Source organism: Lepisma saccharinum, chromosome 26, assembly GCF_977018435.1.
Source record: "Lepisma saccharinum chromosome 26, izLepSacc3.1, whole genome shotgun sequence".
In the NCBI taxonomy this organism is placed as follows: Eukaryota; Metazoa; Arthropoda; class Insecta; order Zygentoma; family Lepismatidae; genus Lepisma; species Lepisma saccharinum.
The window spans coordinates 20,685,463-20,702,079 of record NC_139254.1 but is presented as its reverse complement, the minus strand read 5'-3'; the positions used below and the strand labels follow the sequence as shown (position 1 = coordinate 20,702,079).

General features: G+C 37.5%; 1 protein-coding gene across 5 annotated transcripts in view; it reads right to left on the bottom strand.

The window, feature by feature from the left end:
* LOC145979339 (phospholipid-transporting ATPase ABCA3-like) overlaps positions 1–16,617 on the bottom strand; it is a 193,487-nt gene that overhangs the window by 15,118 nt on the left and 161,752 nt on the right. For 4 of the 5 annotated variants that reach the window (XM_083112199.1, XM_083112200.1, XM_083112201.1 and 1 more), the window contains 3 exons: positions 15,595–15,742; positions 13,102–13,312; positions 10,039–10,255 (listed from right to left, as the gene is read on the bottom strand). In XM_083112199.1, coding sequence (XP_082968325.1) covers positions 10,039–10,255; positions 13,102–13,312; positions 15,595–15,742 — 576 coding nt within the window. Of the gene's footprint in view, positions 1–10,038; positions 10,256–13,101; positions 13,313–15,594; positions 15,743–16,617 lie in introns of those variants that run through there. The other variant, XR_014440776.1, reaches the window with a different exon arrangement.

Below are 16,617 nucleotides of genomic sequence, written 5' to 3'. Positions count from 1 at the left end.
GGGGAAGGGGAGGCGGCATTGGCGGGTGTATTGTTTTCAATGGTACCACTTCAACAATTGATGCAACGTCATCGTAAAGCTGGTCCATGGATGGTGAATCATTATTAAGTTCACTTAACGTTAATTCGTTGGTACACTCATGGTCATAAGTAATAGATTTCTTGCGTTGACATTTACAGTAACAAATTATGAAAATTATAAAAATACTAATAATAAATGTTGTTAATAATGAACTTGTAGTAATATTATAATGATAGTCAAAGGACTTGTTCAACAGATAAAAAAATTAGAAGCTTTTACGTATGGAAGAAATCCGTTTAAAATAACTAAAATCGCAATGATTTTCATGTTGCTTTGACAACATAACAAACAGTTCTTCAAAACTAACACGTACTTTAAGCCTGCCTAGTTTAAATTAGTAGGTATTTTAACTCAACTTAATTATTTCTGATTCTAGGCTCAATTTATCTGCTTAATTTATTTATTTCATATAATTGATTTATTCTCTAAATTTTTAGCACTGTTAAACTTATCTTATTTTATATAATTGATTTATTCTCTAAATTTTTAGCACTGTTAAACTTATCTTATTTTACATTTTACTGCAAACTTATCTTATTTAATTTCAGGTGTTATCTTTATTTTTAAATACTTAATATCAATCCAACCGTACTGAGGTACAAGGTAATGGAAAAAATTGAGACTGATTTACTCCTGACTACCTGAAAAAAATAATAATTATTATTTATGCAATCTTCAAATGCATTAAAATACTAACATCACTAAAACTTGAAGAACCTTTAATTCTCTCAACTCATTCTAAAATGTGCTTAGCATATTATTGTGGCAAAGTTTGAAACTAAAACCGTTGTGGTTTAATCATTGTCATTCTGCCATCGCAGAATGGATTTCCAGGATTTTGGTAGCTATCCAATATCCGAAGGAAAATACTTGTTAATGGCCGCAAAAATCTAGACGTCGACGTCTACATATTCATATAAAATAAATATTCTCATTAATTGGCGCTTAAAATAAACTTTGCTAATATAATTATATACCTTCTTCTGAAGTGTAACTATAAAATTCTAGTGATGTACTTGCTGAGCTAGTATTTTTAAATACTGCAAAAAAAACTTTTGTGCCAAAGGCAAATTATTAAGTAATAAGTCTGCTTTTAACCTTTAATATTATTAGTGCCATTTTTATTATAAACTATTATTATGTCACGTGAGTGAAATTAAAATATTAAACCTGTTACTTATGTGAATTTTCATTTTTAGTGACCATTATCCATGTGAGTCCGCGTTGTTTTCCTGATGACCTTCATCTTCATCTTGACCTGTCAAGTTCTGTTCGCCTTCACCGTCATCTGGCGCATAATATTTTTTGAGTCTCTGGACAGCAATAGAGTCCACTATTGTCTGTTCTGGAATTCCACCAGGCATGTGTTAGGATTCTCTTCTCGGATAACTGTGGCTGGGCCTTTATAAACACCCGAAAAGCACCGTGCAGTTCCAATTTTCTGGGTGCTGTCAAAAATTAATACTTTATCACCTGGTTGAAATTTGATCTGTTTCCTCTTCCGATCATAATATTTCTTTACTTCAACGTGTCGCTTTGCCAAGTTATCCGTAGCATTGGTTCTTGCTTTTTCCAATACTCGAAATCGTACATCATTCTCCACATTTTCACAGTTTGGTGTGTATAATGCAAGCTCCCAAGGCAAAGTAGGTTGAAATCCATGTACTAAAAAGAATGGGCTATACTGCAAATTCTGATTCCTTGTAGTGTTATAACTGAACACACTTGGTTGTAAATATTGGACCCAATCAGTGTGTTTTGAATTAACATAGCACTTCATTATACTCTGTAGTACGCCGTGGTTACGTTCAGAAAGCCCTATAGAATTATGTAAACCTACTGGCGAAAACTTGATGGTTATTCCCAATTTATTGCCAAGTTCCTGAAAAAGCTTAGATTTGAATGCTGACCCACGATCGGTATAAATGTCATGTGGCGTCCCAAAGCGTAACACTATTTCCTCATACACAAATTCAGCTGCTGTACTGGCCATACAATACGCAACTGGTTTGGCTATTAAATACCGCGTCCCAAAATCTGTTGCGGCAATTATGTATCCGTGACGAAGATTGGACGAAGGAGGATATGGACCTGAAAAGTCTAGGCAAATCCGCTGGAATGGCTTCTGTGCGGGAAAAGTACACAGTTCTCCTACTGGTGGACCTGGACGGCGTTTATTCTGCTGGCATGTGATACATTCCCGAATTTTCCTTTGTATAAATAATTTCATATTTGGAAAATAAATTCGTGATAATGCAACATTGTAACATTTGGTAAATCCAAGATGAGAGCCTCCTATGGGTGAAGCGTGGAGTATCTCAATCACAGAATCACGTAACGTCATTGGGATGCATAACAATTTCCTGGTAGTGGCTCCTAATTTCTCCTGTCAATATAATAAGCCATCTTCCAACACATGATGATAAACCTGCCTCTGGATGGATAAAGGTTGTGTTCCATCGTCCCTGTCTGGGTCCTCCAACATTTTAATAATTGGGCCAAAAAAGGAATCCAGTCTCTGATGTTCTGCAACATCTGTGGTTGCATCAAATAATGTAAGTGTCCTGGGTTCGGGAATGTCCTCTTCAATGTTGCCATCCTCTATATTTTCTCCACATTCTCTGTTGAGGGGATCGGCGATGTTCTCCGTAGTTTTGACATGTATAGGGGTGAATGAAAAATCCTCCAAAAGGTTACTCCATCGAAGAAGCTTTGAGCTTAAATTACGGGATGTCCTAATATACGTAATTGCTTTATTGTCCATATGTAAATCGAAATGGCGCCCCACAAAAAAAAATCTAAATGATTTGAGAGCATATAAAATTCCTGTTAGTTCATGTTCAATGACACTCAATCTTTTTTCAGTGTCCGCCAACGTTCTACTACAGTATGCACATGGCAAGTACTCTCCTTCTGCATTGGGCTGCATCAATATGCCACTGACAGCATGATATGAAGCATCGGTAAAAACCTTGCTGTTCTTCGCTGGATCGTAAGGTAACAAAACAGGTGCAGTAATTAGTGCTTCTTTTAATTTTTCAAATGCTGATTGTTGTTCCGGACCCCATGTAAATTTCTTGCCTTTACGGATTAAACCTTGTAATGGTGATGCAATGTCAGAAAATTTTTTGACGTTATTCCTCACGTAGCTGCAAAGACCTAAAACATTTTAACCTTTTTTGTGGTGGTAGGAATTTTATAATTCTTAATGGATGACAGTATTCTATCGCTGATACGATACCCATACCTGCCCACATTGTGGCCTAAGGCAATTGTCTCGTAGTATCCAAATGAACATTTTGGTACAGCCAATTTTAATCCGGCAGATCGTAAACATTGGAACATTTTTTCCAAATTCACCAACATATCCTTAAATGTGTTAGCAAATACAAACATGTCATCAATATAAAAGGCAAAATTATTATCATTCATACCCGCTGTAGCGAGCTGGACACACCGGGTCATCACCGTGGGAGATGTCACATGTCCCATAGGTGTAAAATTCATAGCAAATTGTCCCCTGGCTGGTATAGTAAAGGCAGTGTATTTTTTCGATTCTTCCGCTAAAGGAATCTGAAAGAATCCTTGTTTTAGGTCGGCACTACAGTAGTAGCTCTTACCGGCCATATTATGCAATATTTCTGAAATGTTTCCTATTGAAACTGCATTGAAAACAAATCTGGCATTAAGTAATCGAAAATCCTGCACCATGCGATAAGCTCCTGATTTCTTCTTAACAAGAAAGACTGGGGAATTGTAGGGTGATGTTGTAGGACTCATGACCCCTGCTTCTAGCAAGTTGTCAATTTGCTGATTAATTTCCGAACGCAGGTGTACAGGTATAGGGTAGGCTGGGACGTGAAATTCAGAATCGTCTTTTAACTTTATACTATGCGTATAATTAGTGGCACAACCAATGTCCTGCTCAGACCAAGAAAACACATCTACATACCTCTAATAATTGTGTAAGTTGCAACTTCTGATCGGGTTCTAAAGCTGGATTAATGTCAAATTTAGTAATATCGTGCACTGTTTTTGTCATTGTGCCAGTTTCCTTGGTCACCATAACGTTAGGTCCTTCGTCATCTGCAATATGACGCAAAGCTGGTGCTGGATTTTGCCATGCCTCTGCGGTATCTAAGCATGCGCCTTTCCTAATTTTAATTTTGTAAGAATTTGGGTTAGTAATCCAAATTATAAATGACTCTGGATTTACAATGACTCGAGGCACCATTAAGCCTGTGTCCATTTGAAACTGTAAATCTGGTTCTAAATAAGTTAAATTCTGATTACTAGAATTTGTCAATTTGACAGGAATACACAAATGAGACCTAGGTTTAATTCTAATTTGTCTGGAAGTTACAAATTCTGGCACATATAAATCCCTGGTCAGACTAGCAACTTTTATGGATACGTCAAAGGTTTTTCTGTGTTCCGTCCTTAACTGGTTCCGCGGAGGAGTACCAAATCTCCTCAACGTGAGTCGATTTTGATCAAAATCCAAATTTGCTTTATGAGCTCTTAAAAAATCATTTCCCAAGTTTGTCCCATGTTCAAAATTTGGAATCATCCGAAAAGGGTGGGTAAAATTGCGGCCGTTTATTGCAAATGTTAACAGGACAATCTCTTTAATTTCAATTTGTTCTTTTGCTACTCCCCTTATGGCCGTATGAATTTTAAAACGTTTGGCGGTTGAAGGAATACCTCGATCACTAGTAACTGATACTTGGCTCCCGGAATCCACAAGAAACCTCTGACGTTGTCCCCCTATCACTGTGTTAATGTAAATTAATTCCTCATAGGGGAAAGTAGAGACTGAAATTTGCTTTCCTACAAAATCTGCGCATACGTCTCTTCTATGGGCAGTTACCGCTCGTTTAAAGCCTCCTTGTTTTGAAAACAAGTGGCTGCCGAGTGATTGGGATAGTTACAAATAGAGCAGCGTGGTCTTCCCCGCTGCTCTTCCCTATCTTCCTGGCCTCGCCCTGCTGAAGACGAGGAACCCCGCGAGTTCTGTCCGCGGAAGTTTCCATTGATTTGTTGATTGATTTGATTTGTTGTTTTAAGTCCACTTTATGCACAGTAAGGCTAATCGGGACTGGACCTACAGTTTAAAGTGGGATCCGAACCACCATGTGCCTCCACCGGGGATCGAACCCGGGACCCCTTGATTACAAGGCGACGACGCTACCACTGCGCCATCGGGGAGGCGCGTGGAAGTTTCCACGTCCTCGCCATTGTTGGGTATGGCCATATCGCCTATTATGATCTGAATTGTTATTATTATTATTAGATCGTGCATTCCTATACTCCCTATTATACTGTGGTCGTCTATTATTATTACCCCGTTATGAACCTCTATAATTATCTGATAATTATCTCTATAATAAGGTTCTCTAAATTGTCTCTGACTAGATGAGTCGGTGCCAGGGTGCTGTTTTTGATCCTCCATGCTATCCAGTCTAAAAGTAAGACTAGCTAATCTAGCATCCAAACCAGTTTCCTGAGCCTGGACTTCAGCTTTGTTATTTTGAGGATTATTTGCTATTTTTAATTGTTCGACCTCCTTCTGCAAGGCATTGAATCTTGCGTCGATCTCTGAAGTAGGTCGCGAATGTGCAGACTCAGCAGTAGCCAGATTGTTATTCTGCAATAAAATCTGCTGCTGTTGCGAAAGTGTTGGTGCACTGTGCAAAGGAATTAATAAACTGTCCCTTTGATCTTCGCACCTCAGCTCTTTCAGCTTGCGCTGCCTCATCAAGAACTGAAGCTTTTCAAAGGATTTTAAATCATTAAGCAACCCATGCACTGACTCGTATTCTTTATGATGGATATCTTTCATGTAATCCACCTGCAATCCTAACATAATCTGTTTGATCTGCTGTTGAACGCCCATTTTGGGGTCTGCTTTAAGTAAAAGTAACTGCTTGTCCCGAACATAATTTGTAACTGGCTCAGTTTCCTTATGTAACCTGTATCGAATTTGTTCCTCGATCTGGAGTTGATCCAAGGACCCTGTAAATTCATCTTTAATTTTTCGTCGTATATTCTCGTAAGAACTGTCTTGGTTTTCTGGAACTCTTTCCAAGCCTGATACCATCGTAACGCTGACCCGGCCAAAAGGGCTGGGAACAATTCCTGCTTTCTGGCACTGTTCCAACCATTTAAAAAGGCAAGGCTATCTACTTTATCTAAAAATTTCGATACATCTTCCCCGGCTATCCCCTGAAATGGGATACCCTCTAGAATAGTTGGGGGAACAAACTGAGACTGAGCCATAGTTGCAAATTGTGTTGGGCCTAAATCTCTAATATCCTGACCTTGTTGCTCTAATTGCTCTTCATATTCCTGTTTTTCTAATAATTGTCGCTGAAGGCGTCTAGTTAATATTGGGCTACGTTTAAATTTGAGGGTTGAACTTGCAGTTGGACCGCTGACATCTAAATTAAAACTTGTAGTCCCTCGTGCTATATCTAATAACTGGTCTAATGTTTCATCGAGTTTATCAGAAAGCTCGACATCTATCATGGCATATATAAATTCTTCTCCCCCATTAATGTTAAAAAAGAACCTTTAAGCCCTATGTATTTTCAAAATGAAATATGGCAAGGACATACTAAAAAAAACTAAACAAGTTAGCAAAATGTTGGGGTGGGTTTAAATTTAAAACTGGTTATAAAACTAATCTTTCAATTTTCATTTAGTTCATGGTGAAATAAATGAAAATCCCAGCACCTCGACCACGTGTCATTCTAAAGAATGATGGGATCTGAACCAGTGTTTGTGCAATTAATTGCTGGGTGATGTAAGTTACTCATCATTCATCCTCTGATGAGAGCACTCGTCATTGGCATGACGAGTTAACGCTTGGCAATGCGAAAGGTACAAAATCAAACTAAGGAACTAAACTGCAGAAAAGACAATGGACACTCGTTGGGTTTTGTGAACCTTTGAACCTGAATCATGGCTGGGTGTTAGGATAATTACCTGTCTATCTGATGAATTAAGATGAATAAAATATACGAAGTCCTCTGTTGGCTTCTCAATTTGTCGACCAGAGCGTCGTCTCACTTCTGCCCTACTGCTCTCCTAACCACCTCTCCCTTCTCAACTCCAATCCAAAAGTCAGTCCCCTCTCAGCTTGTCTCACCTCTATATCACTAGGCCATCGAGCTCTTCCTCCATGCCGAATCGTGTTTTTTAATTGCCACTATGCAAACCGCCGACTCTGTAGGCAGAAGAAACTACCTGTTTCCTGGATGGCTCAGGAGGTTTGCATAGCACAACACAGTGCATTGTTTACATGCCTCAGAGGCTGAGACAACTGAGAAAAACAAGTGAATGCCCTGGTCAACGTGAAGCATTCAGAGAGACTTTATAAAATAAACATATAATCTTACGGATTGATACGGAATAAACGAAATAATCTGACAACTACATAAATCTGCTATCAAGAGGGAAAAGTTAATTTATGTAATAAGTGTAGTTTTCAAATCAAATTTACGGTTTTATTCACATTTTAACACCAAAATGCAATTCTATATACCACTTTTGATCCCGAAATGTGCCCAGTTTTTGTACCGAGATCTTCATCTTTTTTTCCCCATAAATACATAGCTCTAATAATGCCAGTACATTTTCACTCTTACTTCATTATCTCATAATCTAAAACAACTTATTAATACAAACTACAAAAGTACTAACCATTAAACACAAAAAAAATTAAAGCACTTTGCTGTGAAGGGGTGTAGAGGTATGAAGGTAGTACTGGACATACGGGAAGTGATGTTATCAGCACCACTCTTTGGCATCTTTAGCCATCCTCCCCCAAGATAACCAGTGATGAGAGGGGGTGAACTTACCCAGGAATGAATAACCCTGAATTGATGATTATCATGTCGCCGGCCACGGGGCAGTGAAAATATTTCATTTACAAGGTGTTCATTGATGACAGTTCACGTGCTTCAAACACCATGTTTTCAGCATCAGGAATGGAACATATCACATTTCCTCCCCTACCCAGCCTAATCAAAATCCTCTGATTGGTGCCTTAATGTCCCATAGCTTAACAAAATGTAGTCCAATGCTTGCTTCTTGCACTTATTAGGGATGCACGATATTGGAAATTTGATATGGCGATATATTGTCAAGAAAATATCGTCATAGAAGATACGATATTTTTTCCACATGGTGATATCGGTGATATATATCATCTCCATGATATGTATCACCAAAATATCATGATGATATATCACTGACAAAATATATATTGCAAAATATCATGACGATATATTGCTGAGATGATATATGTTGCTAAAATTTCATGACAATATATCACCAACATGATATATATCGCTAAAATATAATGACGATATATAGCAGACACGCTATATATATCATTAAAATATTGTGACAATATATTGTCTGGTGAGATATCACATGGACAATATTTTTTTCAATATCACGATATATTGTCTGAACGGTATATCGCCCAACACTAGCGCTTATCCACTTAATACATCTGGTGCAGATGGCTAGTTGTTTCATTCCTTATTTCAGGAGAGTGCAGCTGCAACGCAGTTTCAATTCAATAAGTTTTTCTAATCACAAAAAAGACAATCTTGTAACTTTTCTTTCATTTATGGATCAAATGAAGATACATATTATGCAATTCTGATACTTTGAACATCTTTGTACAATGTATTATCTTACATTAAACTAGTAATGAATTTGAATTGTTGTTGAAGTCCACTTTATGCACAGAAAGGCTAATTAAGACTGGACCTACAGTTTAAAGTGGGATCTGAACCACTGTCTCTCCACCTGGGACCCCTTGATTACAAGGTGACAACATTACCACTATGCCATCAGGGTGACCCTCAACTAACAATTAATTTGCATGATCATTCACATGTATCTTCTAAAAATTCATATTTTCATTATAATGTTTTCTTTGATCTAATGTTGTTAGTCCCAACAAAAAGTGTTAGATCGGAAATTCACTGTATTGCATGTTACCAGGTCACTGAAACATTATATTCACAAAAATTATAATGCAGGGCACTAAATTAAGGCTCAGAAAAATATCGGTAATTTTACCAATACTCTGGTATGTCGTCTACATTTGCATTACAGATAAGAGTATTGACTTATTTGCCACATCCCCTAGTAGAATGGGATGCATAAATATTGCAATGCAAATTGACCATCACAACTCTCTGTTTTAGCCAATGAGAGCTCCAAGATTTGAGACAAAATGCTAAATAAGCTGTCTACACCAGCATATGCAAAAACAAATTCCTTAAGAACATAAGGAAGAGGTTGAGAAAAATTCATAAAAACATAGTCCAATACTATGTGATGGCCACAAAAATTTTACATTACACTATCACATATTCTAATTATCCTGGAAGTTGTGAAAAATTCGAAGTTTCCATTGATTTTGTGCCAATATTATGTGAAAAAGCTTTATTTTATGACTACATAACAGGTATTTGAATATTCTGATGTACTTTTTTAAATATTTTAAAGCAAAACTCTGGTACATTTATACTTATAATTAGAGTGCACAACCAGTAATATTAATCAATATTTCAAACAGCTTATAATTGTTATTGCAATCAAGGTGTCCTGGGTTTGATACCTGGTGGAGACACAAGGCTCAGATCGCACTTTGTAGGTCCAGACCCGATTAGGCTTTCTGTGCATAAAATGGACTTAAAAAACAACAACTCAATTGTAATTGTTACAATTTTCAAGCATTCGTATCAGTGGGAATCGGTGAGAGTATCGATATCGGTTCAAGGTACTATTGACTAGCCCTAGAAAATAGTACTGGGACAACTTGCCAAGTAAAACTTGTGCATTCCACTGTACACGGTCACAATGACTGCATACATTAAAAATAAATTTCAGAAGTGTATAACGAAAGCAATTCCTCAAACATCCACACCCTACCTGATCTTCCTGTAATAAAGTGATGTGTGTAAATGTCTTTTCAGAGTCTTCCTTTACAGCTGATGCATCTTTCAACTCACAATCTAGAATTAACTTGAAAATGATGATGAATCCTTGAGCATATTTATCCTTTAAGTCCCGTAATCTCCCTACACAGATGAATCGGCCGTCATTCATGATTGCTAACCTGTTGCATATTTGCTCACAATCATCCACACTGAAAGTACAATAATAAGGGATGGTTAGTGCTTACCTTGTTCTGAAATGGATAAATCTTCAAACGGAAAAGCAGTGTCTCAACCTTCTTAACAGAAAAATTTCCGCATAGCCCCAAAAACCATTCACGCATAGCCCAAAAATCCATTCGGGATAGTATGACCATCCACAAATAGCCCCAAAAACCATTCCTGCATAGCCCCAAAAACCATTCTGGATCGTATAACCATCCACGAATAGCCCCAAAAACCATTCACGATACCCCATGCACCATCACGGTAAGGTTAGGTTAGGTTGCTTTAGCTTGGGCAATATAGTGAAAAAACTGTGCGTTTGGAAACACTTACCAGGGATTACATCATCAGATGCTCGCAACATCCGCTTCAAGTACATAGATGGAAATGCAAGCAACAGCTTTCGTGCAGCGGACGGACATTATTATAGAAAAATACATGAATTAGCGGCCAAATACATTGAAAAATGCGAGAAAACACTTGTATGACCTTCCGAAATTACACAGAAACTCAATTCCGTAAGTACTTTCTCCTGTAAATTTGAAGAAATCCGATTCCCGGCTTTGACAGTTTTACCAAAATTTGAAATGAAAGCAGTAAAATACTCGGGGAAAAATCAAAGTGTAAATTCCAACTCCCTTATAAATGATCCCCATGAAATATTATATTATGCTCCCCCTCCGACATCTGATTACCATGCAAGAGACCTGGATTCGATCACCGGCAGGGAAGAACCAGGAATTTTTTACACTTGTTGAAGTGGCTCCGTCGTCCACCCACTGTCGTATAAAGTGGGTACCTGGAGGAAACTCTGGAGTGTAAAGGCTGCCAGGGGTGTGGTGCTGATCCCACTCTTACTTTCAGCCGTGATCAAGGAAGTGTGGGGCCCTAACTCCACACTCCCTGTACACCTTCATGGCGTGGTGCAAAGCACAGGGGAGCAGTTTACTTTTTTATCTCCCCTAGAATGCAGATGTGATGTTCCCTAGATATGCAATATCCACTTTACAATTCCAGCACCCTGAAAAAAAAATCATGCATATGATAGTGTATGTAACATAGTGTATTCAGATTTAACTGCTGGACTCTCTTCCACGAGCCTCTACTGGCAGGAGTTTCTAAATAATAATAATAATAATAATAATAATAATAAAGTGAAATAAAATAATGAAGTTTAGAATATTAATCAGTATGGCCCTGGATAGTTATGCACTTAAATTCTTAAAATATGCACTACACAGGTGGAAAATATGCAAATAAGTATGCACTTTACACCTTACCTATCTTAAATATTTTCCTTCAGTTACCGTAAAAACTCTACATGTAAACAGATATTTGTTGTTTTTCACCTCCTATGATTTATCATATAATAAATGGGAAAATTGCAGGTTTGAATTCTGGCACACACTCGTTACTTTGCACTGATGCTTTACAAATGAAAGAAAAATTCCTTACAGATCATGATTGAACTTGATTAGAACATGATATCTCAAATTTTCAACCTTGAAACTATTTCCGTTTTAGGCAAGCATATTTAAATACTCAGAAAAACTCACTCTCTACTTCACAACATGCAATTGGACAATATTTTAACGCAACAGTATCTGATACATCAAAAACACTAAGTTGCTGACCAAGGCTGATTTATTAAGAAATATAAACACTTAACAAGTAACGTTTCAACCCTGTGTCAGGGTCTTCCTCAGACGAAGAACTAAACTAAAAAAACTTAGTTCTTTGTCTGAGGAAGACCTTGATACAGGGCTGAAACGTTACTTGTTAAGTGTTTATATTTCTTAATAAATCAGCCTTGGTCAGCAACTTAGTGTTTTTAATATGGAAACAAGGCTTAATTATATTACTGATACATCAAGTACAAGATCGTCCATTCCATTGTTGTAGTTTTTTCTCTCAAAAACAGTAGTAGTTTGAGTGTTCCTGTAATGATGATGAGAAAAATTTGATCTGCAAGTATTGTAAAAGACAGTGCAGAATAAACAGCATTGACAGAAGGAAATAGCAAGTTATTTTATTAAGAAGATAATAAGCCCAACGCACAGATCTAAAATACGTACAATTTTAATATAGATTCTCAAATATGCATTATGCAAAATTATCTGGGACCTATTAATTCACTATAAGAAGTCATATGAATGTAGTTATTACATGGTCAATATTGATAGATAGGGGCATGCATATTTCGTTTTTGACGAAAAAACGAAATTTGAAAAAACACATTGTGGTGTTAATTTTTCATGTTTTTGAAAGGTGTGAGATGCATTTTGTGACCATGTTTTGTCACGAAATAATGCGAAATGAACTGCAAAAAGCGAAATTAACTCTTAAACACGAAATTCAGGGTTTATTCACAGACGCGACACCTTCTGAGGTCTGAATTATCCTGAGAGTTATGCAATTCCCGGAAAATTGATTAATTCTGCTGTTAATATTGGAGAAGCAAAAATGGACTCCTTTACACAGAAATAAACTTAATACTCTGATAACTACATAAATGTGCTATTAGAAGTGAAATGTTAATTCTGTGGAATAAGTGTAGTTTTTAAATCAAATTTAGGATCATATTCACAATTTTAAAACCAATATGTCTTTTTATATACCACTTTTCATCCATTTTTTCACCGCTATAACACCGATATTTTATTTTATTTACTGCTTTTGAACCCGAAATTGACTCCGTTTTTGTACCGAAATTTTGCTTTTTTATTTACCAAAAATATGTGCCTCTATTGATAGAGTACAAATTAATCTGATGATCCCTAATTTATATGCACTCGCTGAAAATGTATTAATCAATTACACATAAAAATATTACCTGTGAGTTGTAAGCAGAATTGCCTGTCCCTTAAGCAAGCATTTTTTCAACAGCTCGATCAGATTTCTTTTCGATATTGGGTCTATCCCCGTTGTTGGTTCATCAAGGATAATTATAGGTGGATCCCCTATCAGTGCAATTGCAATGCTTAATTTCCTTTTTGTTCCTCCACTATATATCCTGCAGTATTTGTTGCTGTGTTCCTGAATACCTGAAAAAAAAAACAAAAAAAAAACAAAAACCAAATACATTTGAAATAGAATAGGACATGATAAAATTTAATCTGTAAATTATCATTATACAGGGTGATTCAGAATTCCTATTACACACTTCTAGGGGTTGTAGAGGTGACTTAGTAGATCAAGTTTTGATAAGGAACCCATCTCCGGAAACATACAGTTTTGGTACTACACAGATGACAAGATCACATAATTTCACATATCCCGCTTCACGATATGCAACCCACATTTATGGAGAGCGACATCTTCAGTCATTTGATGTCATGTGTGCTGCTTCCAATGTCCTCTGTTTACACTGCACATGTGGTTCCAACATGATGGCGCACCAGCACACTTTTCCCATGACATCCGACAACATCTCAATCAAACATACGGGGACAGGTGGATATGTCGTGGTGGACCAACTCCTTGGCCTCCACGATCGCCGGATCTAACTCCTCTTGACTTTTTAGTATGGTGCCACATGAAGAGGCTTGTTTATGAGACTCCTGTAGTGTCGGAGTAAGACATGGTTGCATGAGTTCTGGCTGCAGCAGACACGATTCAGCACACACCAGGCACTTTTGAGTATGTGTATGCAAACATCCTTCAGAGGTACACTGTTTGCAATGAACTTCAGGGTCGCCACATCGAGCAGCTCTTGTAGTGACACAGGTAAAGCAGGAGATGTGAAATTATGTGATCTTGTCATCTGTGTAGTACCAAAACGGTATGTTTCTGGACATGGGTTCCTTATCAAAACTTGATCTACTAAGTCCCCTCTACAACCCCTAGAAGTGTGTAATAGGAATTCTGAATCACCCTGTATATCTGTGTATTATTATTATTATTATTATTCCTATATTTTGTGGTCTAGCTGCATGTTCACATAGAAACACAGACTATTGAAGAAGGCGTCAGTACAGCACAGTGTAGCCCGAAAGAAGATTGATTGATTGATTTAGTTTATTTTACTTTGCGTTTCGTGCCTCTTGGTTAATTTGCGAAGATGGGGATGAGTGATGAAATGATGAAATTGATGAATGGACATTCACAAACAACCAAGCCCGAGTGGGATTCAAACCCAGGCCCCTTGGTGTCGCAGCACGATGTGCTAACCACTCGGCCACAGGGTCCGGCTCCAGAAAGAAGATACAGGTAATGGGCGTTGATGTGATGGTGCTCTTGTCAATGTTTATTGCATGTTAGGTGGTGGGTGAAGTTCAGGAGGGCAGGAAAGGGGGTGGCAACTCAACCTAGCTACCCAATATATTGGGTTGGGCTCCAACAACAGGACCCAGAGTTCTATGAGACAGGCATCATTAACCTTGTGTAGGGCTGGGATAAATGCCTCAACCAGGGAGGACTATGTTGAGAAGTAGTGTATGAAGTGTCCTTTCACGTGAGTCCATTTGTATTCGTCTAATAAATACCTACTGGAATTTGTAGATTTTGTATTATTTTTTTCCTATCATCCCTAGTATTTCTACATGTTTGTTTCCAAGTCATAAGTGTCTCCTATTACTTGTCACTTCGACATGAAAGATCCCTTACAACATATTTTAATTTGGTAATGATTGTTGTAGATGTGGACAATTATGAAGAATTTGCATTTCAGGGATTGATTGATTTGATTTGCTTTATCTTATTTCGCTTTCATGCCACCTTTGACGAATTGCGAAGGTAAGGATGAGTAATGATTTGATGAAGGAACAACTCACAAAGAACACCCATGCTGGGGTTCAAGAACTTGCTGTGCTAATCACTCTGCGACAAATGTTTGCGAATATCAGGAATTATATGATCTGCATGGTGGACCACAGCTATGAACCATATTTAGTGTGAGAAGAATAGACATGTCCAAAAGATGTCAGGCATAAAATCCCCAAAACGTTGGGACACAACAAGATCACAGTGGTGTTATGTATAGAGCGACCACAAAGAAATCGCTCGTGCACCTTCCCCTCGATCAGTTCAGCTCGGGCCATAAGGAAGCATGGTTCACCCTGCCCCTCCCTGCCTCGCGGGAGTACGGTGCACAGGAGTCACAGGTCTGTGCAGGTTTTTTTGCCTGTGGTTCCACTAGAGAAAATGTCAATAACGGTACAAGACTGAAATTGAGAGCTAGAGAATGAGAGATAGTCAGATTCCTTGATCAAAATTTATAGATTATAGAGGCCAAAACATGTGAAGAGCTGCACTTAGTTTTGTTATAGATCATGTGTAACAATGAAAAAAACAATGTTACTTAACTACCACAATCAAAAATACTTACAAAATATATGCAGCCACTTATTTACTTCCTTCTGTATGCTCTTGTTCGCTATGCCCCGCAAATGAGCAAATAAATAAAGCATTTCTCTTCCAGTTAAGTAATCCATACAAGCACTAAACTGAGGGCAATAACCAATGTGCGATAAATACTGAAAAGTAGTAAATAACATCAAAGTTAGTATTATTTCATTAAGGTTGTATAGATTTTACATCCGCATATAAATTATATGAAAAAAATAACTTGAAACACTAAATTAAACTTACTACTTGTTCATAAAATTGTAAACAATATTGATTATACAAAGTATCAGTGTAATACATTGGCAAATTTTCACAGTGTGCAGAAGATATAAAGGAGTTTTGCTCATTGGGGGGGAAGGGGGTCTCTTTCCAGCATTACAAGCCCAAGGAAAATGACCATTAGGCACAAATTCATTGTTGCCATGATGTTTTTTCCTGAAGCCTAGTGAACTGGTAACCTTCACTGATGAGATGGTAACTATAATATATAATATACCGGGTGTCCCAGAAGTATTTTCCTGATTACAAACTTTATTCATATCCGCTATATGCAATGTAGAGATGTGAAAGTGGTGCCAAAATGTTGGCAAACTAACCAAGTTTATTTGTTGCAGGTTTCAGTAATGTGGCTGTACTGTAGCAGTGTCAGTGCCAAGGAATCCGGAATTAATGCTCTTGACATCGGGTGGCATCTTTCCATACAATGTTTCTTGGACTTGACAGGATTTGGGAATGAAGATAAATTCCATTTTTTTAAATACCAACTTATTGATGGCAGATATTCTAGATGAAAGAATTATGTACATTTGAAAGTTCCTCTGCACTGTTATTGGTGACAGGGTCTTGTGATACCAGAGGACATGCTGAGCTTTTTCCTGATTTGTGAACATTTCTGGTTTTCTGGGCACTGACACTGCTACACTACAGCCACGTTACTCAAACCTGCAACAAAAAAAAAATTGGTTAGTTTTCCAACATTTTGGCACCACTTTCACATCTCTAC